The sequence below is a fragment of the Psittacula echo genome (assembly GCF_963264785.1).
Source record: "Psittacula echo genome assembly, chromosome: 22".
NCBI classification, from domain to species: Eukaryota; Metazoa; Chordata; class Aves; order Psittaciformes; family Psittacidae; genus Psittacula; species Psittacula echo.
Window position 1 is genome coordinate 1,331,069 of NC_137758.1, and position 24,949 is coordinate 1,356,017.

The window sequence follows — 24,949 nt, forward strand, 5'->3', positions numbered from 1 at the left end:
GTTCAGTTACCACAGGCTCCCACCCCCTCCTGTATCTTGGGCTTCTTGGTCATGCTACAACTTCCATGGCACACCCAAAGGCTGTTTGTTGGGCATGATCGCTCATGTCATGTGCTCAGGCAACACGGTGATGCTCTTATCATTCACATTAGGAGGCAGGAACATTGCCCATTGGCAGGACAGGACAAACATGTGTGTCCATATTCCAGTGGAATTTTCCCCTTGCCAAATCTTCATTGGGCATGTCAGCCTCCCCCTTTGATCTTCTGCTCTGGTTCATTTCTCAAGTGCTAACACTGTCAAGGCAGAATCTGTGCCCAGTTACTCCATGCTTCTGTCTAAACAGTGTCATCTTGCCAAGACTGTGCCATCCCCTGGGCACACAGGGGACAAGGGCTCTGTATTCTGCTTGAATTTGTCCTTGTGCTGGTGCAAAAGAGGAATGAAGCTGATTTAAGTCATACAAATGAAAACATCGGATGTTTGAGGAAAAAGCCAGGCTTGAACTCTCCCTTCCCTTACAGGAATCCACAGCTTGTCCTAGTCTGGTATCACCTGGAGGTGTCTCTAATGTGCTCCTTGCTGCCTTGCTCCATCCCTGAGGACAACACTATGCAGGCCTGTTTCTAATTCTGCTCCCTGTACCCCCATCAAATGCCTGTTCCAACTCGATAGATTGATGGCATTCGTTTCTTTTGTTTATGGTTCTCAAGCCAGTTTTCAACCCACATGAATGTTCGCATGCAAGCTAGTTTGGATTCATTTGCCAAGACACAGCTTCTTAATGAACAACCCAATGCAGGACACTGAATGCCTTCACTCCATTCCCTTATATTATAAACTGTCAAGCTTTTCAGGGGATATTTGTTAGTTCCAAACCTTCAGAGCAGTTTTGACTCTTGGCTCTATTCTGTGTGCCCCTCTTGGGATGCTCCAGAATAGAGTTAGTATTTGGAAGGCAGTTTTCAGGAAAACTGGGACCAGCTACCCTCACTTGCAAGGATTTTCAGTTGCTGCACATGAACCCCAGCCTAAATGGAGTAGAAAAAAAGCTGAAAGCTCTAAATTTTCACTACATTTTGAATTTGACTTGGCCCCCTGCAATAACTTGGCTTCAGTTTTCAGTGCTCACGATGGAGAACCTCTTAGAAGCCCTGTCTCCTGTCCCCACCTGCAGCTCAGCCAAGGTCTGCCTCCATGCCATGCCAGATCGCACAGGGATGACCTTTGAAAGGCTTCCTTAGGGGAATTATCCTTAAACCCTCTCTGTGTGTTTGCTCACCCCCTGAATTGATGACCAGTGCTGTCCTCTGCCAAGGACCATTGTCAACCAGGAGGACAGAAGTCCTGGATGAACCAGGGCTAGACCAAGCTGCATCCTGGGGCCTTCTCAGAAACAGGATCTAGGCAGCATCCTGAGGGAACCAGGGAGTCCAAGCAAGCAGGGAGCTGCAGCTCCTCACCTACAGCCATCTGGAAATGGAGAGCTGTGTCAGGCAATGTCGCCTCCAAATTTCAGCATGGCAAAGCAAGGTCATGGCCCTACAAGCATTTGTCTCTCTGCCATAGACCTCTCCAGGCTGCTGTGTCACAGAAACCAACCAAAGCTGCTCTATTAGGAGTACCCAACTCCAGAGATGTTATTGCACTGCTCCAGGGAAGGCTTTTCACCGTGGTGCCAGCACGCTTGAACATTGCCTATAAATGTCAGCACCCTTTACACAGCAGAGCTATCGCTGCTGAAGGAGTCATGCCCCAAGGCCAGCATTACTGCCATGCTGCCTTTTACAAGCATGAGATTTCTTGGGGTGAGACCCTGTGCGGGATAATACCCCCAGAGGTGGATGCTTTGGATGTCTAGGAGCTGATGTGGGTGACGGTGGGTGCTCCGACACCAGGCATGGGAACACCACAGCAGTGTTGGTGCTCTGTGGCCCGTGATGATCCTTACACCCACATGGTAGAGGCATGAGAAGGGGGCTTGTTCCTTGGTGCAAGGGAGGAGAAGAGGGCTGCTATGCTCCCAGCATACATGCATTTTGTTTTGTTTTGTTTTATGCTGTTTCTTCCCCTCCAGTCCCTTCGCCTGCAAGAGCTGCCTGAGAAAGGGAACAGCCTGCAAGGGGAGGCCACAGTGTTGGTCCTGAGCCTGCTGTGCCTGCTCTCTGATGCAGAGGCACGGCACTCCCCGTGATGCTGAGTACCTCTGCCCTGGGGGCCTGAGAAGAGGCAGGTGAAAGAGCCAGTGGCTGGGAAGGGGTCTGATCTTGCCGCTGTGCCCTGAAGCAAGAGGTGAATGGCAATGAACACCTGCCTTTGGCTGCAGTTTCTCTTCTTGGCACCAAGTGCTCTTGTTTGGATTCAAAGCGCGGTAACAAAGCCCTTGCCGGCAAACACATTTCAACATGTTATTATTCCCAGGCTGGCTTTCAAGATCCTCTTTCTATTCCTTCTGTACTGATTGCTCTTGTTTCTCTTGGCTCCCAGCTCTGGCTTTTCAGGCTTCATTAACTGGAATTTATTAGCAACTTTAAACAATCTTCCTGCTGCCAAAAAGAGAGAAAGAAAGAAAAGAAGGGGGAAAAAGAGAGAAAGAAACAAAGGGGAGACACACGAAACTCCGGCCTCCTCCCTGCCTGTGTGAGGCCCAGCTCTGAATGAACACCTCTGTCAATGGAAGTTTTCTTTGAAGAGGAGGACTGGTGAGTGCCTGGGCTGAGATTGCGTCTGCTTCCAGCACAGCCTCTCCTGTCTTCACTTTTTCCCTGCTGGAACTGGAGGCTGGTGGTGACAGAGGGGAGCGCAGATTGATGGAGAACCATTGGAGAGGAGTCCATGGTGGTGTGGACTCTTCAAAGCCATCTGAGATTGGAGAATTTGGTCTCTTGGCACCCTCCAAGCACGAGTGCTAATTACATCCGCAAGACCTTCCTAAGCAGCTTGCAGTAAAACCTAATGACTAACAGGTCCTGGCACACCTGAGAGGCCCATTCTCATTGCTGAATGGATGGGTAAATAGAGGCACTGGCAGGGAAAATCACTTCACCAGGACCACACATTGAGCAAGCAGCTTGAGCTGGAGCACTCCACATGCCCTCATCTGTGCCCTAACTACAGCGTTAACTCGAGTCCCTTGTGGGACATGGCTGTTTGGTCTCCTGAGGGGATCTGAGGCAACGCAGGAATGTCCTGTGGGGGACAGCCCAGCTGGTCATCATGGTGTGGCTTGGGTGATCGATTTGCAGTCCTCAAGACCCTCATGTGCCACCCTGCTCTCACTTATTCCTTGCATGCCTCCACCCAGCATAGGTGCCTGCAGACAATTAACACACTACGGGCTCAGGTGGATCCAGCAACCTGGATTCGCAGTGCCCCATGCAGCTGGAAGGATGTGCAATGAGGCACATTTGTCCTCAGTGTCCATGGGACACGTGTATCATCTACCTGTTTTTGCAGCTTACTTTCCTCTTTCCATTATTCCTGTTCCTTGGTTGAACCCCAGCTCCATGCACAAGCTGAGCCTTCATCTAGCTGCTCTCTGAAGTTCATGAAGTTCCACCTTCATGGGGAGCCTGAAATGGTGCTAAATTAGAGGCACAGAAAGAGGAGGCATTGTAAAAGGTGTGAAACACCAGCTCTCCTCCAAGCTGCTGTGACCCTGGGCTACTGGGACTAGATCTAACAAGAGAGAAGATTGGCAGCAGCAGAGCATGAGAGGGAAACTATGAGGAGCTTGTGGAGGAGGCAGAGGAACACGGACTTCCTCTGACTGTCAAAGAAGATGAGTTTTACAAACCACATTCACATGTGTTCAAGGCTGTCAGGAATTGCTAGGATGTTTTGGAGTGTGAGACCAAGGTAAAAATGTCCCAAAGACGTAAGAATTTCCAGAGGACCTGAAAAGAAGACTTAAAAATATGTGTTGAATTTGGCAAATATTTTTGGCTGAGGAACCTGTGATTTTTTTCAGAAGGTTCAAGCATCTTTTTTTAAGGCATCTTTGCAATAAACCAAGTATCATTTGAAATGCCATTTACTTGTCAAGTTTGGCAGGTGGACAGGCAGGTCTTCCTCCTCCCCAGGAGGTACTAACAGAGATACCTGGATTGTCCCTCATTGCTTAGCTTTCTGGTCTTCACTCACTTTGCATGCCTCAGCATGGGCAGTTCTTCCATGGGGAAGGAGACAGAAGGCTTGTTCTCATGTGCTACATGTCAGCCCGGTAGACTTAAGGAAATATATCCTGCATAGATGAAATCTGCAGAGATTTGAGCTGTTAAACCTGAACAAACTTCTATTGAGGGTGTGTAAACAGGCAGGATTTGCTTGCTTGATTCTTGTGCACATCCTGGTGCAGAGTGTGATCCCATCCAGAATGTCATGGTCCTGATGTAATGTTTTGGGATGAAAGTCTGGTAAAGATAGAAGTAAAAAAGAGCAGGGGAAATGCCAGGCAAGTTGCATTACTGGTTGATGAGAGCCCAATGAATAATGTACACAGTGTCCCTGTCTGGATGTTGTTGTTGAAAGAATCACTTTAAATTCCTGATAGTGTATAAAAATCCTTCCTTGCTTGATTTCATATAAATTGCTTGATTTCCATAAATAGGATTACTGTCTTATTGATGTCAAATTCAAGCAGGAACTTTGGTATACATAGACATATAATGCTCCATTTTCCATTTCTTTTCCTACCCGTGATATTTTTTCCTAGTCAAAATACCTTCTCTTTCCAAATGACGACTTGTGGCATTTTGAACCTCTAGTAAAATGTTCTCTAACAACTTCCAATTATTTTTCAGATTTTCCTGTTTAAAGTTTTCCTTTTCATCGGTTTCATTCCTAATTATTTTTGGCTGTGGGAAGCTGGCTGTTTTGGAGCCTATGAATATTTATTCGTTGCTGGTTGAGACTGCTCTGTTTGTACCTGACATGTAATCAGGACACAATTGCTTGCAGCAAGACAACAGTTAATTGTCTACAGAAAAAGTATGGTCTGCGTATGAAAAGCTGTACTACCGCCAGTGAATGCTTTGGGTGTCCACACTTCAACACAGATACTGACAAAATGGGAAGAGAAAGGCTGCAAGATGGATGTGAGGTCTTGAAAAAGCCACCTCTGGGCACAGCTCGAGCTCCAAAGCTAAAGTGTGAAAAATTGGTCCTGGTCAGTCTGTAAATGCCTAATGGGGAGGGGAGATTGTGTAGCTCAGGTCCGCAGAATAGACATGACAGACAGATGAAGGAGAGCTGCAAAACAAAACCCCATGCTATGGTTTGGTAATGATGAGATTTGACCTGTTACGGGAGTAATGAACAGTGGTATCCGCTCCAGCCTCATTAGTCAAGACCGAATGTTCAGAGGAGTAAGTTTGTCTTTGCATTTGTGTATCTGCATAAGTATGTAGAGTCATCTGCAAACTCCTTCTAAATGCACAGATGGGACTTCCTGCTCACTGCAGTGGTGCCTGGGCATGGCACATCACCACGCAGTGAAGAGGCTCATGGCAGTAAGGGTTTAGGCAGGTCATCAAAACCTGTCCATATCACTGGCATTATACTCTCGTGCTGCATGCTCATGATTCAGGGTCGCTCCATTGCAGAACATATGGCCAAGAACATCTGGGAAGTGAAACTGCCTCCTTCCAAAGTGCTGCAAACACCTATTCCATAGGAAATTCCGACATTTTGGAAAATGCCCTTTTTGCAGTGTTGATGTTGTGTATGGCGGTGGCTGCAAGAAGTGATTTGGTGTAGTGTTTCATTTAGACAGGTTAAGCTGTAGTAAGTGTTATACGTAGAGAGTAACTTTACAATACATAGATCAAATGCAGCATTAATATTAGTATTTCACGAAATGTAAAAAGTGTGTTTTGAAGAAGCTCTGTTTCTGAACAGAAGCTATCGTTTTGAAAGGGGCAACAACATGAGAATAACACCTGGAGGCATTTCTCATGGTCAAGTTGAATAAGACCATACAGGAGCAATTTACCCAGGCAGAAATGGCCAACCTAAATATTCTGCCAGCCAGGTTCCCATTTTTGGGGCTCCCAAGGGATTCCAGCGGTTTCTAAGCGATTTTTCACACTGTCAGACGTGGGGTCCCTCCTTCACTGACACAGCCACACGCCAGTGCCTGAGGGCTGCGAGTGCTGCGATGTCTGAGTGCGCCTGCTCAGGCTGCAGCACACATTGGTGCCCAATGGAACATCTCAGCCTCTGGGACAAACGGTTTGTTACTTCAATTGCTCAGGCTCATTGCCATCCGAGCTGCAACGTGCTCGCGAGCTCTTGTGTCTGTGGATGGCAGGAGGCTGTGACTGGCCCCTGTATTCAGAAGGGTGAATGAAGCTCCCTGTTTGCCGTCTCTGCTCTGGGGTGCACTGTTGATTTTTGCGTAATGGATTGGGTCCTGTTTTATTTTACCTTTTGGCACATTCACCATCTCAGCCTAAAGGTAATGACCGCAGTCAAAGCCCTAAGCTAGAGTAGCAAACCCCCCACGTTCTGGTGTGCAGCCTTCTTCCATCTCAGCCTGTAGCCACAGTGACAGCACTTGGGGTTGCTGCCGGAGCCACAGGCACCCTCTCCATATCCCCTGGACCACCCCAACAGTGCTCTGCCTGCTGCGGCTGCTCCATACTTACAGCTCCTCCAGGAAGCGCAGGTGACGGAGAGTCCTGGGCTGCAGCTGGCTGATGTTGTTCATGCTCAGGTCTCTAGTGGGGAGGAAAGACAGAAGTCGCTGGTCAGTCACAGAATAACCCCCAATGCCAGGCTCTGTGGCCCCTGCAAATGAGATTTCAGCATCAGTCTTATCCCAGCTCAGGCTCTGGCTGCAGAGGGATGGAGGGCAGTAACCAGAGACCCTTGCTCTTTCAGGGTGCTCCGCCAGAGCTTCTCCGGGTTATGGAGCAAGTTACAACATTTCTTAACACCACAAGCAGTATTAGTGTCATTGGTGGACACAGATCACACCTAGGAAGGTTCTAAAGCCTTCCATTACAGCTTCTCTGGAGAGGAGTCCTGTAACAAAACCGAGCGGTTTCATGAGCCCGACTTGAAGCTGCTCCCACCAGAGACTGGTTTTGGGGTTTGTTTTGTCTTTATAATTTTCTCCTCTCCAAAGATTGGGAAAATCCCCCCAAAGAGCTTTCAGAATTCAAAATTCTTTTTGCAGAATGAATGCAAAAATACAGTTATTTTCTGCAGTGTTCTGTGTGCAATGAAACACTCGATAGCTGGATGATCCTGGGATACAAGAGAAGGGTTAACATAGCGTTTTGTGCTGCTTCTATTTTTATTTTTAAATCCCTAAGGGCAGTTGCTACTTAGCACCCATTAAAACATCTTCTTTCCTACATCAAAGTGTCTCCTGTTTATGCTGTAATGAATCAGTCTGATGTTTTGACATGTTGTGAAACAATGCAAAAATAACGAAAAATAACGTAAAATGAAAGGCTACGGAATAAAACACGGATCTGAAACATGCGATCTGCGTGAAACTCCAAGGCATATTCCATACGTTGCCTTCTGCTGTAGGGAATACTCTTGCCAGAGGAGACGCTTTTCAAACCTCATTGAACTGCACTGTGGGTGCCCAGTTCCTTCCCCCCTGGATGGGCAGGGGTCGCAGGGATGCCCAGACCCTCAGCATGAGTCCTACCCAGCAGCATGGCAGTATGTGGCTGGTGGTAATGGGGAGGTCAAAGATGTTTTGACCCCTTCTTTTCTCACCCTTGATCCGTACCCTGAAGAGGAACAAAACACTGTTTTCTGAAGAAATCTTCCAAACAACAGAGGAGAAATCCCATTATCCCATCACTCTGACAGCCTCACAGCTCCAGCTCACATGGCTTTTCTCCACATCATAGAGTCATAGAATCATAGAATGGTTAGGGTTGGGAAATGCCCTGCTCCCTTCCCTCTCACCCTCTTGCACCCCTGGGGCTCCCGGCCATGGCCAGGTCTGATGGAAGGGGCTCTTCCATCATCTCTTGGGGCGGTGAAGGAAAACCCAGCCCTGATTTCCAAAGCTATTGCACGAGCAACATTTTGGGTCATTTTACTTAAAACCCACTGATGTTTTGGGTGTTTGGATGCTCTGGTGCTTTTTGGTCCTGCAGAACTCAAGTGCAATCTATCCACACTGACCCAAGACTGAGAAGGGGAGGCCCGTAGTGCAAACCTCTGCTAGCTGATGGACAGTAAGGCAAGCATAGTGCCATGTCCCCATGGTATCAGGACAACATGGAGGGGATGGTGCAAGGACAGATGGTGTGAAGGGATAACGAGTTCCTCCGAGGGCTGGAAATCAACTCTGAGCACAGTCGTGGACGCAGTGATTTTGCTGGCCACAAAAGGATGAGATGTTTCTCCGCAGGCTGTCCGTGATTGTGTGAAAGCTGTGGCACAGGATTCTTGCCTGCAGTGTTGTGGGAGTAAATATTTGTCTTATTACTCATGTAAAGATGTTGTTGACTTGTTGCTCTGTTTTCCCAAGCTCATGCTTTTCCTCTTAGTAAAGTTGCTTGTATTGTGTACATCCCCAGTGCATGCGAGAGTGGAAATGCTTCCTGTCAGCATAATCAGAGAGGCTATTTATCTTTTTGAGTGGTTGGGGGTGGTTACTTTAGCCAGACACTTTCAGTTAAATTTAAAAGGAACCCATGGCATTTGAACCTTGTTGGTTTTGGTTTTGGTTTTTTTCAACACCATCTGGCAGAAAGATCAGGGATGCATGGACTGAATGGATGAGGGACTTCTCTGACCTTTCTCAGCTCTGTCAATGACTGACTTCGCAAAACAGCTCTCCCTTTTGAGTCTCTAGCATCCAATGGAGTCAGACAAGTGCTGGGTCACTCATATCTAGGCATGGTTATTGCCATGAAGAAACCACTGCAAAGATGGGGACCATACCATAACAGGTATTATAGAAATGCATAACATAATTCAGATCCCAACGTCCTTTAAGACTCTAGAAGAAACTGGAAGAGAGGACATGGGCTGTCCTTCATCCACACTTGCAATGTAGAACCAGCAGAGCAACTGTCCAGGTTCTTGCCTTCTCGTTCATGGGACCAGACTGCGCTGGTGCACTGAGACAAGCCATCCCTCTCCTGTCCTAGAACTCCTGTGTTCCTCTTTCCCCAGTCACTGTCCTGTCTGTCCTGTCTGTAAGCTGTCAAGCTAAAAAGGAAACCTTCTGCTGTCAAATGATTTTGCATGGCTGTGGTCTGCAATGCTGACAGTAAAGCAAACTACTACTGGAACTGAAACTCTCTTCTGGTATCACCCCCATTTACCCAGGAAGCAATGTCTTTTAAGGACTCTTGCACTAGGTGTTGAAATTACCTACGCTTTCAAATGGCGCTGCACCAAAGCCATCACAGCTTATAATTACTGTGATTTAACATCCCCCCTTCCCCAACTAATTCTAAACATTTATCGTAAGCATTTCTAACTTGTACCTGCAGGAAAACTGAGACACAGTTCATGGAAACTGAGCTCATGTGATTCAGCCTCAGACCTTACAACTCCTCTGGCCCTCGAGGGGTTCCTTAAATTATTTGCTTTGATGTCGCCTTCTTTCATGAACAACCTTTGATTATTCACTGATTAGCTGATGTTTCTTACCAAAAAATGAAGCGATACACACCACGCTTTGGGTACCCCAGTAGGACTGCCTGCCACGCTCTCTACCAGTGCTGTGAGATGCTTACCACAGTGTTTTAGTTCAGGGATAATATGAGCTTTAAAGATCAAAGGAATTTCTCTTTGGCATAATTGCTCAGGCAGGTGGGATGCAGGCTGTGCTCTGAAACACAGAGCCATGGATGTCCCTGTGGAGAGCAGCACAGCCCCTCCCAGCAGACTCAGCTCTGGTGAATTCACCTGTGGGACCTTGTAGAAGTGCATGTTCTCAGGTCAAAACCTCAGGTTTCTAAGCTACAACACGCATGAAGGGCACTCTGTGATGCTTGCCCACAGTGGCCCTAAGCAATGTCCCCAAAGATACCTCTAGGGAGAGAGGGATTGATGTTTCACACAAACTTAGGGTGTTCTAAAAGCTGCCCACAAAACTGGGGAGAGATGAACCTTACCTGTGACTCCCCAAGCTCCTGATACACCTCTCCCCATATTATAAGCAAAATGTTTCCCCAGAGATGCACTCTAATGTGAATAAACACCAGAAGTCAACAGACCTAAAGCAAACCAGGTTGAAGCCACAGCAGGGTAACACAACGAGATTGTGGCTGCTCAGTCAGAAGGGCTCGAAGGTGAAACCTGCAGTGATGCAGTTTTGACTGAGGCCAAGCACATCGCCCTCAGAGCCAGATGTGCATCTGGGTCACGATCTGCAAATGGCACAGGGCTGGCAGAGAGCTGGTGCTCTCCATCATGGGACTTGGAGATTTCCTACAGAAAGAGCAGCTCCCAGCTATGGCTGAGAGAAGACATTCCCCAGCCATCTCTCTCTGTACCCCAAAGGGGCACAAAGTCTGGACACCAGCTTCTGACCCCTAAGTGTTCTCCATGCTCTGTCAGTCAGCATGATGAGAAGCCTGTGTCCTCCTTCTGCAAGAGCAGGGGGAAGTAGCTGCTTTCAAGTAGACCTTTGATCTACAAGATCTCTTCAAGCTCAGGGTGTGTTTTAAGGGGAAGACTTCAAGGAGTCAGCAATGGGTTCTCTTTGGGCTTTTGGTTTCTTTCATACCTCAGAGAAACCCCATGTACGTGGCAACGGCTGGAATTGATGACAGACATTGCCCGAGCCCCTGGAAAGGACTTGTGGTACTTAGGGAAATGGACCTTGTGCTCCGCTTTTGTACAGAGGCATGGCCATCCCAGCAAATAGATCTGACTGCTGTCTTCAAGTTTGGAGCCTACAGGAAGCTACTGAGAATCTCAAATGGTGACAACCTTCTCAAGCCCTAAGTTGCTCCACTAAATGAGTGTCTTCATGATTTTCAAGATGTTTAGGATATCAATATGCTCTCTTCCCAGCACAGACTCAACGTAGCTCCTCTCAGCATTAGTGCTGAACCCAGGGGTTGCTGGACTGTAGTAAACTCCTTCCTTACACTCAGATGGTTGTGGTGAAAAGCCAAAGACCTGCTATCCTCTTGGTTAGTGAATCGCACAGTTGCAGCATGAAGGCCTCCCAGGCCAATAGGCTGATTGCTGAGGGAACTGTACAAACCAGACCAAATTTACCATCCTTGCCTGGAAAGATCCAACACTAAACCTGTTCTTGCAAGGCACGGAATACTCTAGTCTCGCTGAAATCACTTGATGATGAGCAGCTTCTCTGTCTTCTGGCCGCTCTCATTAGCATCCAGTGAAAAACTCACAATTACACCACCTTTAGGAAAGAAGCCCAAAGGCAAGAAATGATGGTTTTAGGAATTCTTCAGATTATACTAGAGTGATTCATAAAGGTTCTTGTTATCTCCTTCCCTCTTTATCTTTAAATCTCCTAGGTCACCACAAAATACCTGAATTGCTCAGGGCAAAACTAGGTCTGATCATAGAATGGTACTTGGAGCCGTAGAACCTAAAAGCCTGCAGGTTGAGTACTACACTAAAGGTAGTCTCCATGAAGAAAAGGAGAAAGGCAAGATAAAGAGATCAAAGCAGAAAGAGCTTATTTGTATTACACCATATCTGGAGGCACCAGCCCTGCTTCAATCCCGTATCACTGCAATAGGCAAGAGCAGAACGTGTTTCTACTCCCACCTCTCCATGTTTGAAAATAGATCAGCCATCTTAGATCATCCCCCATGTGTAGGCCCTATCCAAGATCTCCAAGATGTTTCAATAATAAAGACTCATTCAAGGCCAGTTTGCCAGGGTGAGATTAAGCCCATCCCTGCACCATCAGGTCTTCAGGAGTGACTACCAATGACCTACAGCAAGCTCAACTCTCATGCCACTTTGGCTACTCCACCTCCGGCGCCTCTTGTAAGTGCCTTGGCTCTGCACTCTGTTAGGATGCTCCATGCATCAGAGCAGGAAGGGGCTGCGTGAAGGAGCAATGCGTTTCTGCCCCTGGGCATGGTTGATGTGAGAACAAGAAGAAACACCTTTCAGAAACCAAGTGCTAGGTCAGGGCTGTCAGTGGATCCCATCCCACGCAGGACCCACAGGGCAGTCAGTGCAGGAGACTGCTTTGGGCTGGATGTTGAATTCAAAGCATGAAAAAGGACATCGCAAAAGCAAACATCCTTCCTGCCCACTGTGTCACTGGAGTGGCCCGGCAATATCCTGACTTTAAGCAACTAAATGGTCTCTATTAGATCCTTAGAAAAAACCTCACGTTCCCTGCGTGTGGGTTTGTTCCTTGCCCTTCACTAGGTCTCTGCTGGGCTCCACCTCCCCACTCACTGAGCTCTTTGGGGACAGACTTAGTCACTCTCATGGAAAGCAAAACCTCTCACCCTGCCAGAGCAGGTACCCACTTAACACCCAGAGCAGCTATCAGGGAAAGGTAAACCCAGGAGCACCTTCCTCTTTGCTGCCCAGCCAAAGCCTTTTGAAAGAGATAATGAGCAGTAAACAGCAAACAAATGTAACTGGTGCATCCGTCACGTTCCCCACGCAAGTGTCCTTGAAATCAACTGAGTCATGGAAATATTGTGCTTTCAAGTTGGCATCTTCTGCTTTGATTAAGGCAGGGTACTTACAAAGACAAACGTGTTGAGAAACTCTTACCCAGCCCTGCTCTGGGACACTAGCCACACTCACCTGAGGGCTGCTGGGGGGCACAGTGCTGTGTCCCAGGAAGAGCAATGCAGAAGGGTAGAAAGCGGGTCAAGGCAAGCCAGGGACGGTTGTAAGCCACAAGGCTGTTCTAGGGAGCCAGAAACTCCATGGCAGAGGCACTTGCCAGCAGACTGGAGCTGTTCCGCACCCTGCAGTACCTGAGGAGGCAGCTTGTTCATCACAGTCTGCCCTGCTCGCTCCAGGCTCCTGCCCAGCACCTCCAAGAAGACCTCTGTGGATGGCTCACTCTGACGTGCAGTGTGCACAGGACAGCAAAGGGCTTTGGCATTTGCACGGTGAACATGGGAGGAAAGAATAGGAGCACAATGGTTGAGCCTCTGCTGGTGCCCATGTGGTGGGAAGTGAATTGCTACTGAGATGTTCCTGGAAGAGCGAATGATCCATCTGGAAAACAAGGCTTGTTGGACTGCACCAAAAAAGCAGACTCTGAAGGAGCAGACAGATCATAGGAGAGGGAACAGGGTCTAAAGAAATGGCTCAGTGCAGAGATGGAGAGAACTACTCTGCCTGGCAAAGACATATGTAAGCAGAAGCGTGGCAGAGATGATGCAGGTTTGTGCACAAGGAGGCTGTACTTTTTAGCTACAAATTGCTGGTGAAGAATTTTGTGGGGTCCCCCTATATAAACACAAGACAAAGATACAAGACGTGGTGGATAAATCTACCTGTGACTATTCAGGGTGACAGTCTAAAGCTACATTCAGCTCAAGGATGCCTAAACCCCTAATTCCTAGGACATGGGACATGGGGTTCCAGCCAGAGTGAGGACAATGCAGAAGAGGTTTTTGAAAGTCATCTTCTTGTTGCTTCTAGTGGCTCTTGGTGAGTTTTCATGAGCAAACATCCAAGAGCGACAGCCTGGCTCTGCTGGATGCGAGCTTTCAGCTGGACAGCTTTCCCTGTTGGCTCTTCTGGGTGGAAACTTCCATGGCCCAAGTGCTTCCTGACTGGGACTGGCTTTTGAACTGCCAGCTTGGTACCCGTGCCTCATTCAGAGCACTTGCTGCAAAGTCTGCTTCTGTTTCAGGAGCAGGCTAGGGTGAAGCCAGTGTGGTCTGCACACATGTGCCATAGATGTGCTTGCAGTGGCATATCGGGGGCACATGCAACCACTATCATCCATGTCCATCCTTTGATTGTGCAAGGTCTGCACAAAGAGATCACAGAATCCCAGCCTGGTTTGGGTTGAAGGGACCTTAAAGCCCATCCAGCTCCAACCCCTGCCACGGGCAGGGACCCCTTCCACTGGAGCAGCTTGCTCCAAGCCCCTGTGTCCAACCCGGCCTTGAACACTGCCAGGGATGGGGCAGCCACAGCTTCTCTGGGCACCCTGGGCCAGCGCCTCAGCACCCTCACAGGGAAGAGCTTCTGCCTAAGAGCTCAGCTCAGTCTCCCCTCTGGCAGGTTCAAGCCATTCCCCCTTGTCCTACTGACAAATCTCTGTGGAGTTTGTCTGTTACTAAATGGAAGAAGCAGGCAAAAATTGGACAAATTCTGATTCATCGCAGATGTCAGAATGGATGATTGAAATGCTTTCTGCTGACATCAAATATTTCATTCACTAAAAGCCAAGCCAGGACAATGCAATATTTAATGACAGGCAGCACCTGCACGTGTTAACCTGAGGGTAAATTTGGAAAAATCAGAAGTAAAATGAAACCTGAATTGAAACAAAACCATTCCCTTGAGTCAAACATCTCCAATACGTTTTCATTCAAAAATTTCAACCCCATTTTTTGTGTTGCCTGGAAAACTTTTCTGTGTGGCGAAGAGCAGGGCACTGCCACTGTGGAAAAGGTCTATGGCCACATGGGAACCTTGGTCCTGGTGCTGGATTGTGTTTAGACATAGGAGATATTGCCTAAACCATTTTTCCCCATCTCCCCTTGATGGGAAGGTGAGCTTCTGTGTTTCACTGGCACGCTGCTTTGAAGCCACCTGTGCTATCTCCATGATAACATGCCCTGATCTGAAAGCCCATGTGCTGGGGTGGTGCGGTGGCTCAAGTGTCAGGGAGAGGCCAATGCACAAACAAGAAGCTGGCAGAAGGAGTTAGGCCTTGGCATTTGGAGAGTTCTGCATGGGCTTCCTCCCCTTGCATGTGATCTCTTGGACTTGCCAAAAGTTGATGTCAGTGCTGCAGCTGCGCATCATTCTCTCAAAGAGCAGGAATCCGGTTACTAAGGGTATGGAGGCTTGTGCTTGATTTGGCACTTCTGGACAGATCCTCTAAAGTTCCTGGAAAAGCACAAGAGCTTTGCTGGCAAGAAATAATAGGAAAAACCTCGATGAGAAGCCTGTGCCTTCCTGCCTGTGATTCCTTGGAGCAGATTGTCAGCTCCAGAGATAACTGATTTCTCTTACCCAGGAGGTGAAAAAACAGTCTTAGGTCAGAGGAAAATGAGCACTTAATGTGCCATATGCAAGCTGATGCCTTTACACCCAAATCCTTGACCTGATGTAGGAGTGCTTCTCTAGTACTTGCTAGGAAGCTCAGTGAAAAGGAACCATGCAGCTCTCCAAGGGTTAAGGTCCCAGGTGGGATTTATCCAGGGAAGGTTGTGCTGGGGACAGAGGCTCTCCCATTAGCAAAGGCTGGCCAAGAGGTGAGGAGAAGCCACATCTCCACCTTGGCTACAGCGCCGTGTCCTACGCCAGCATCCTTGCACCGTCACACTGAGCCAGCCCTGAACTCCTCTGTGCCCAGCGTCACGTTTACCACCATGATGTGTTGAGCCTTGATGAGCACGGTCCCCTGGTCTCTGAACTGCTGCTCCAAGGCTGGGAGCTGGCAGGAGAGACCAAGGGAGGGGGTGCTCTGTCTCAGGAACAGTCCCCAGAAATTCTAAAGCGCTTGGCCCTTCCCATGTTTGGTCTGGAAAGGCTGTGCTGCAGGAGCCTCTGCTTAAATGACACTTCCTAAATGCTCCCAGCTACCGTGACCAACTAGCAAGGACAATTCAGTGTCATAAACAACTGAAAGAGCCAAGGCTGTGTTCTCATGCCTGGAATGGGTGGAAGGCTCAGTTCTGGTGTCTCTGACACTGCTCTCTCCAGCTCTGGTGCCAGCTCTGTTGCAATGCCGGCTCACATGAGAAGGTGGGCTGTGGTGAATGTTCCCATGTGGCTTGTGGTGCATCGGGAGGCAAAGTTGCTCCTCAAGCATCACTGCCATTCTCTTACAGAGCCACCCTATGAACATGAGCCTGGGCTTGCCCCTGGACAGCAGCAGCACTGGGGGAGCTGGCATCAGCTGGGAAACCCAGCCCCGATACCAGACTGCTGATGCAGTGTCACCACTCTACCCTTCCTGGCTATCCCGATTTTCAAGCAGAACAAGGTATATCTTTTCTTTTTGGCTCATGAGACACTTATCATGTGAGCATCAGCCCCCCCCCCCCCCCCCCCCCCGCAAGGACCCAGCTCTCATACTGCCTGGCTTGGGTTTAAAATGGGTTACAAATCTCTTAATCCAGCTGCAAATCTGGCTCTGAGGCACGGGGCTGGCTCTCTCTGTAAGTTTATTCCACAGGCAGCAGCCACCTGGGTGCAGTGAGCACAATCCTTGCCCAGTACAGCAAATGTGTGCCCTGCACAGGCACCAGTGGTGATAGGGAAGTGAGTGTCCTTTGCATCCTCAGGCTTTGTCCACATTAGGAACTGTGTGCCTGTCTCCTCTGCTCTAGGGCAGAGAACTGTAAAAAGCTGAGGGATGATGGACCTGGACTCCTGTGCTTCCCTGGTGCTCAGTTCCCTGCTGACGGATGGGGTGCTGGCAGCAACAGAAGCATTGGCTTCCGCTGCAGGATACAGGATGCTCCTAATTGGGAGCAACAGAACCTCCCTGAAGGTTTGCACTTTGCTTTTCAGACTGGTTTGTGGCACTGCTTTAGTCATGACAATGAGAAGCTGTTGTCGAGATATAGAAAGCTACCTGTGCAGGCTGGGATTTTCAAAGGAACTTAAGTAAAGCTCTGAAAATCACAAACGGCAACACTACAACACCTGAGTGTCTGCCCTGAGCTGAGAAAATCATGTCATAACCTCACACCTGCTTAGTAATGAGGCTGTGTCCAGCTTTTCAGCTCACTTGCATTGGAAACAGTGTGCTCTGTGCCAAGTCGGAGAAGGAACAATCACGTCATGACAAGGCTGAATACATTTAATGCACTGAAGCAGGAACAGGAGGCAATAATTCACTCTGGAGCAGGACTAGCTTGGGATGGTCTGGCACTGCAGATGATTTATTCTAGAGATGGGCTTGGCAGGTGCTTTTATGGAACGGAAGTTTGGCTTTCTATTGTATTTAACCTGCCCCAAAATAGTTTAAACCATTCTGCTTTGTGGCATGGCCAGCTATTAACTACCTCAGCTTGGAAAGCAGTGCACCAAGTCACCCTCTTCTATTCCTTAGGAGCTGGGTGGTGCTAGTTGCTGTCGGAGACATGGTTCTGGTGTTGATCAGAGGTGGCCAGCCCCTTCAACATCCTGCAGCCAAGTATCTGGGTGGATTGTCATAAACGCTGGGGAACTCCTGCCTTCGCCTTTTATTGTGTGAGGAGAGGATGGATTTGGGCAGCATTAAAGGGAGATATCCCCTTACTCAAGGAAACTGAACAGATGGTCTGTTTGGCTGTCTCCACCTGATAGTCTGTTGGCAGTGTCTGTGCAAGGGTTTGCGAAAGACCCCCAAACCAGATACATCCTGAAGCTTCTTGTTAGCTTTCTAACCAGCTCACACAATGACCTGAGCGTGTCCAAGGACACAACTTCAGATAGTAGGAAAAATTGGCAACCCAAAGCCACCAAGAGATGTGACAAAGTCATGCAGCTGCAACCAGTGATTGGGTTAAATCAACCACTTACTAAAGAACAAGCACCTGCCTGGAGCAGTCAATACTCCAAGCAATGTGGCAGCCTGAAGCTGTTGTGGGTCCAGACAAAACAACCTTTCACAGCAAAAAGGATGCTGAAGTGCTGGCTTGGCTGGTTCCGCAATTCGCGATCCATGCCTGCTACACCCGCATCAAGAGAGAGCACAAAAATGCTATGTGGGCAGCTGCAAGTTGTGAAAGTGGCTCTTCCATCTGAAAACGGATTCCTTCTCACCCCCACACAGCCCACAAGCCCTCACCTTTTGCACCGACTTTCCACTGGCCTTGCCATGCACCCACACACTTGTATGATCCGAGGTGTGATGCTGCCGGTCCACGTTCTAACGCCCTATCGAAGGCATCAGGGAGACATCTTAATCCTTACTGCTGGGAGAAATGAGAAAGGGTTGGGACATTTTTATGCTCTGAATAAGGGCGGGGGGGGGGGGGGGGGGTCAGCAACCAGACAGGGTTGAGAAATCTGGCAAAAGAAGTGTCTCGGCAGGTGGGGTGAGCTGCACCCAGAGGCACAAACCAGTCACAGCCCAAGGATTCAGGTTCGCCTATGAATGGAGCTGGCGCACAGCAGGCAAATCTCGCCCGTAGCAAGCACACGGCGCTCAGGACCCTCCCTATCTCTGCTTTGCTGACAAGGCAGGACAATGGAGGCAGTTCCTGAAGCAAAGAAAGTTCAGATTCCTCCAGCCAATTACCTCATGGCAGTAAATCTTCCACCTCGCTTTCCCAGTCACTGGTGAAGCCTGTCTATTGTCTGGGGAGCCCGCCTGTCTGCCCCAGCACAAAAGGGAGAACAATCAGTGGGCTTGAGTAACATCCGATGTATCAACAGATGGAAGAATAAACCAAGGAAAGGGCCAAGGAGAGTTGGGTGGGGAGGAGATCCCCAGGAGGCTGCTGCATCCCATGGGTGTCTGGTGTGCAGGGGCACCCAGCCTTGCCTGCCCGGTGCAGGTGTCATTCAGGCTGGGTGCTGGTCAGGGTCACGCTGGGGAGGACTGGGCACCCCTTTGTGTGGAGGTTTTCAGATACGGGGGTGCTGCTGGCCTGGAAGGGGATTGCTGCCCACAGCATTGCCCGAATCCTGTCCATGCACCTAAAGCTTTCTTCCCCATCAGGTCAACCTGCTTTGTCTTCTGGGAGCAGAGTGGTAAAGAGCCCCTGAGTGCAGGTAGATCAGCACCGTGAGCACCTCCTGGTGCATCCTCTGCCCCTCCCTCTGCACTGCTGTTCATCAGCAAGAAAAGATCCTGTGCTGCCAAGATCCAGGCTGTTGGAGAGCAATGTCTCCAAATTACAGCCATCAGTTCTGATGGTCCTGAGAAGGGCACACGACCTGCATGTTCACCAGTTAATTAGGCTCTATGGATGGCAAATGAGGTGCCCTCTCCAGCCTTGCTGCTTGGTGCCCTCATCTGTCTTGCTGAAGGCAGACATAAGCAGCCTCACCCTTCCTTCAGACAGCCCAAGGCACTGCGTTTCCTGGGAAAGACCAAGGTCCTGGGGGATTTAATATGAACCCAGTCCATGCTTAATCATCAAGGCACTGTTTGTCTGCTGTATCCTGCACAATATCTGTGCAAGACACAAGCAGCAGCTGCAGTGATGTCTGTTTTCCAAGGGTTTGTCAGCAGTCTGGAAGAACCAGGAGCTGCACCTGTGAGCTGATGAAGCTGAACTGCTTCCCAGCTTTAGTTCCTCCATCTGCAGTGCTCTGCCTCTCAAGCCAAGCTGTGGCCATTCGCCCAATCCCAGCCTTGCTAGGCAAAATTACTGAAAGTAGGAGAAAGAAAACTGTGAAAAAGAAGGATTTCTGCAGGCTGTGATGGGACGAGAGAGAGCCCAGAGTTGTGCAAATCGTGAGAGGATAATGAGGGTAACCCATGAGAAGCAGACACCAGGCTTGCTGGCTGGGCTGCATCCCATCTGGCTGATGGCTGACCACAACCTCTTGCTGCCACCGCGATTTCGCCAGATCTGCTCTGATGACCACCAGATGCTTCTTAAGTGCTTTGAGGGCTGCAGAGCTCTGGACAGGCAATGTGAGAGGGCACATCCCCTCCAGCGTGCCCTGAAGAGCCTCTCTGTGTGCAGGAGACGAAGGCTGGGTGCAGGACTATGAAGCAGTTGCAACTCAATCCACCAATGCCAGGAGAGCACAGAATGCTTCTCTGATCTGTCTGCCAACTTCGCTGCCATCTCCTCTCTGCTCCATGCTTTGGATGGCCTTTTGGCTGCAGTGGGCACCTCCTGTCCTTTGCAGCCTTGCTGCAGTATTGTGACACCTTTTTCTGCTTCGTCTTGGGCAGGTAAGTAACTTACCAAGTTATATTGACAGGGACTTTTTGGACAGCTTGGGCTAGAGGCATCTTCACCTGTAGCCCAGCAGGGCAGCAGAGACATAGAAAGGCTTTGGCTGACTCCTGAGATGACTCCTCTGCCCTGTTTGAGTGAAGCTGACCTTGGACACAGAGATCGAGGCTTTTGTGTGGGTAATCCAGGGAATGCTTTGGGTTTTGACTGCCTTCCCACTCAGGATGTGGCCACACTCCTTGGGGTATGGGCAGACACGTTATCATGGTTGGAATGGTTGCTGGCAGCCTGATCCTCCGTAAACCATCTTCAGAGTCATGACCTTCCTTGCTCCAAGTCCCCATGGTTCCTCCTCCTGCAGGGTGGAAGGAGGCATCTCTAGATGACAGTGAGACAAGCAGCATCCCCACCTCCTGTCCAGCTCCAGTGTGAGCTTGCTTTTATCTCGTGCAGTTCAGTTGTATGAAACGTGTCTGGAGGAAATCAGTGGTTGTGTTGCTTGTCCCCTGCATTTTGGACTTAGCTTTGGGACCAGCAGCCTTTCATTGCCCCGACAGACTGAGGCACAGAGAGAGGGAGTCTTCTGCAGTATGCCTTAGAGCTGGCACAATTCCCACGGCCCGCCAATCTGTTGGACATTGTGGGGGGAATCTGAAACCACGATCACTGCCACAAAGTGATGTGCTAACCCAGGCAATTGTGGGGATTGATGGATGATGCTTGACAGAGGAAGGGAGACCTCACTCTCATTAGCAGACTCCACAGGTGTTGTGCAGATGTCTTCCTCTGAGCCAGCTGCGTTCATTCATTATCTTGAGCTGTTCCTCATTGCCACAAACCAAAGGTCATCCATCCTACAGGATCCGCTGAGTGGTCCCTACACTGCTCCTCACAGTGGCAGGGCTGGGTCAAGCTGCCTTTGATAGATGGTCTTTTGTGGAGTGGGGCTGGGACTGTGCCCACAACCTCTCCATTTGTCAGTGCCCCAGTGAAAGGGGGGGGTATCCCCATCTGTTCGTTGTAGCAGGAACATCTCTACGCTTCTCAGTGCTTGAAATGTGAAGTGCATGGGGACCTGGCAGTAGAATTAGGCAATCCAAGCATTGTGAACCCTGAGCAGTGACTGAGCTTCTTGCATGGAAACCAGCACCGTGCCCAGAGGACACCAGAGATGTGGACTGGCAGTGGAGACTTCAGAAACCTTGTCTCTGTTGGAGAGCTGCAGCCTTGTCCCTGCTCTTGTCGCTGCCTGCAGACTCAGTCCTTGCTATTGGAAACTGAGCTCTGCCATCACGGGACATGCCTCACATCTATCCTAGAGCCGAGGTTGTGGCAGGTCAGGGAAAGGGCGCAAAAGACTGCACAGGCTCGTGGGAGGCAGAAGCCAGCCATGTATGAATGTTGTTGCAAAGCTCTTGTACAAGGTTAATCCCATTCTTTAGCAGGTTTATGTATCTCAGAGGCAGCAAAGCATGGGATAAGGAAAGAAGAACCTCCTGAACACAGTTACTCAGCACCGACTGCTACAGCCACCTCATAACTCCAATAGGAGCACGGAGTGCCCATCACAAAGAAGGTGCATGGGACACACTGTGATCGCAGCCTGGGGGCTGTGAGTAATGACAGGATTGTCCTGGAGCAGGGTCTGCTGCAGGCAGCGACCATCTTTGTTCACAGCTGCCAGGGGTCCTGGTGCCCGGGCACCGTTTTTAAGCAGACTTCTGCTTGGAAATGCAAAAGAAAGGCACAATGAGCCCTGAATCACCCTAAGACTACTGTAGTGATGCAGATCTGCCTGTTTGGCCTCTGAAAAGACGTGTAATAGCTTTACTAACTCAATATCCCAATAATGCTTGGATGCCTGGCATTGTTCTGAGTTTTCCTGCTCCATCAGATAGTACATTCCCACCTCCTTGTTGTATCCACCTGCATCAGTGCATTCCAGTCATAATAGTGCAAGCAATACCAGTCTTGCTTCCAGCACCAGAGATGTCCATCTCCAGCCTTCAAATTCCCCATATGCTTGCAGAATGATGCCAATATTAATTTATCTTAAGGAGACATCAGATTTTCAAGGCAACCACCTCAGCACATTAAGCTCCTTTCCAGCCACGGCTGCAGTGTAAGTTCCAAACACATCCATCCAGTCTCCAAAAGTCAACTCAGTTTTAACAACCAGGTGTAAAACCCATCCTGCTGATAGCTGGTACCCACTCCTACAGAGGGACCTTGGCCAGAAAGCTGTGTGAGTGCAGGACTGGCAGCATCAGGTCTTGGAGCCAGGCTGCAAGCATTGGAGCTTGGTCAGGGAGAAGCTGCTTAGGGACAGGAGGCAGCTTCCTGGGCACGGAGGGGCAGGTGTGGGATTTCTGAGCAAGGCTGGTGGTGTTTGTTCTGCAGTGCACAGGGGAACAGGCCCCAGCATGTGTTCTCGGTAAATAAATGAGATTACATCAAGAATACACCCAACTCCTGTAATTTACTTTTCATCCTAACAAAACCAGCCCTACATGACTTGGGATATTGTCAACTTGCTTGGGCAAAAGGGTTAACTATTGTTATTCTTTATGAAGAATATTTGGTTTCTTTTATTTGCCTTTTGAATTGGGAACCTTTAGAGGCCGGGGAAGTGTCTTTTTTAAAGCAAAGTCCCTCACTGTGTGTGACTCCAGGAGCTCTAGGAAGTGCATAGGTTTGACATTGACATGTGTGCTGCCTTCTTTGCTCCCATAATCTACACCTGCCCAGCTCCTTCTCAACCAATCTTCCAAAAAGTGACCTGGGACAATGATGTTTGACTTTGCAGAGACAATCACTGGCACTTCCTAATGTCTGCTGAGGATGGGAGGGGAGAAATCAAGACCTAGGGCTACCGCTGCGGTACTCCCAGAACAAACAGTGGCCCCTCAGCCAGTCTTGGATATCTGACCCATCTCCCCCTTGCCTTCTCACCAGCCTGCCAGCCTTCAGCCATGCCATGAGTAATACTTCTCAAAGCCAGGCTGATCCTTGGGACCAAGATAAATGCAAAGAGTCCCTGTGCTTGGTGCTCAGAATTTGCACTCTGTTTGCTTTATCCCTGTTGAATGAAGATCCCTAAGAAAAGCATCACTACGTTCCCTGCCATCACAGGCTGCTCTTAGAGATGCTGCATGTGGACTCCAATGGTCACATCCTGCCACACGGAGGGTGTGCCTACATCTACTGTCATGTATGTATCTCCATGTACTGCATAGGCAGTGGGCTGGGAAGATCTGGCACCAGGGAGGTTTGGAAATGGCTGACCACCCTGGTTCCAGCTGTGCTACTGTCTCTCTATGGGACACTCAGACGGTCCCTTCCCATCACTGGGCCCTTGAGACCCCTGGGAAATGAGGAAAACTGAACTTTACCACTTGCAAAACTCAAGAGCTGAATCAAACCCCAATCAAATAGCACAACGTTACGGTGAGAGCATTGGAGGTGCCAAATCACCTCCAGCATGTGTGCGTTGGCTGGGAAGCCTCTTGACTCTGACCATGAGTTTCTGGCCCCTGGCCGGGGCAGTCAGTGCAGTGATTCCATCAGAAACTGCCTTTGCTTTGAAAGTAGCAGCCCCTGGTGCCGCAGGGGTTTAGGCTGGTGTCCTGGCTGGGGCTGCAGGAAGGCTGTAGGGGCTTGGCTGCAGGGTGCAGGTCCCGGCCGTGCCAGCAAATCCTTCCATTCTGTTTGTGTCTTCAAAGCACTCCTTTCCTGCTCTGCACTATTAATACTGCTGCCTTCCCTACCACAGGCTGTAAATCCTCTTGACAGCAGGGGAGAAGAAAGCACCAAGCCCAGCTCTGGTCTACACTGAGCGATGCTCCCTGCCAGAGGATGGTGCCGGATCTCCTCAGCTCCCTCTCCAAAGCTGTCCCCATGTCCGGGCTCCCCCCATGTGCCCTTCTCTCCGTGGTTGGAGAGGAGCATCTGCTGGGCAGCTCACAGACTGCATTTCACCATGCAAAGCCAGGATTGCCTCCTGCTGTGCTCACTTTTTGCTGTGCTGGGGTACTCAGCCAGCAGCAAAGGGGACAAAGCAATCAACTTCCAGAGACCTGACGAAAGAGGTTTTGACTAACGTTTGCCTTGTCAAATATACTCGTGGAATGACAATGCAAGACTTGGCAAATCCGCATCCTGCTTCGCAATTACTTGTGGAGGCAAAGGCTGCAAAATATTAAAACGCTCAGTTTTCACAAAGTCCCTTGGAATACATCAGTCTTGATCCAAAGTGACACAGCTGAACAGATCGAATTGCTTGAAATCAGTTCAGACAAAGCAGTGTCTTCAACTGAGAACAAATGCTCCTGTTTTTCGACTTGTGAGAACAGTTGGGGTATTTTCCTCTAGGATTTTGTTCTTGTTTCCTACAGTTTGTCTACCTCCACCTAACAAAGACCACCAGCCACGAATCAGCAAGGACCTGGTGAAAGGCCAGCTAATCCCATCAAGGCTGCCTGAAATATTCCCAGTGTGTTTTTCAGAACAAAAGCAAAGCTCGGGATACCACGTTTGCCTTCCTTAAATATCCATTTTCCACATGGAAAACAAATTTCCAGCATTAATGTCTTTAGCACATCACAGTCACCCTGGGGGTCCAATTAGGAAAACTGCTAGCAGCATTATCTGAGCTACAGGTCCAAGCAGGTGCCTCCCATTATACAGTTCAGTGTCACTGTGAAGTCAAATATGGTTTTGTTCAGCCCAGCCAAGTGCTTTGACTGAGCATTAGGGGACGCCAGTCAATTCATCATGATTCAGCTTTCCCAGTGGAAACTTGAGATGCTCTGGCAAACATCGCGGTGTTCTGAAGGAAATATTCAATTTGAGGATAAAATGCATTTTTCCATTAAAAAAAACAACCCTAAATCAGAACCTTCCCTCTCCCATTCAGCAGCTCCCACACAGAAGTCAGCATGCAGCACTCACCTAGGAAA

The 24,949-nt window shown here is 49.2% G+C and overlaps 1 protein-coding gene across 1 annotated transcript in view; it reads right to left on the reverse strand.

Moving 5' to 3' along the window:
* LGR6 (leucine rich repeat containing G protein-coupled receptor 6) overlaps positions 1 to 24,949 on the reverse strand; it is a gene marked incomplete at both ends in the record, with an annotated part of 106,969 nt that overhangs the window by 59,358 nt on the left and 22,662 nt on the right. Inside the window, one exon of the mRNA XM_080632902.1 lies at positions 6,648 to 6,719. Within this exon, the coding sequence (XP_080489028.1) occupies positions 6,648 to 6,719 (72 nt within the window). The remainder of the gene's footprint in view (positions 1 to 6,647; positions 6,720 to 24,949) is intronic.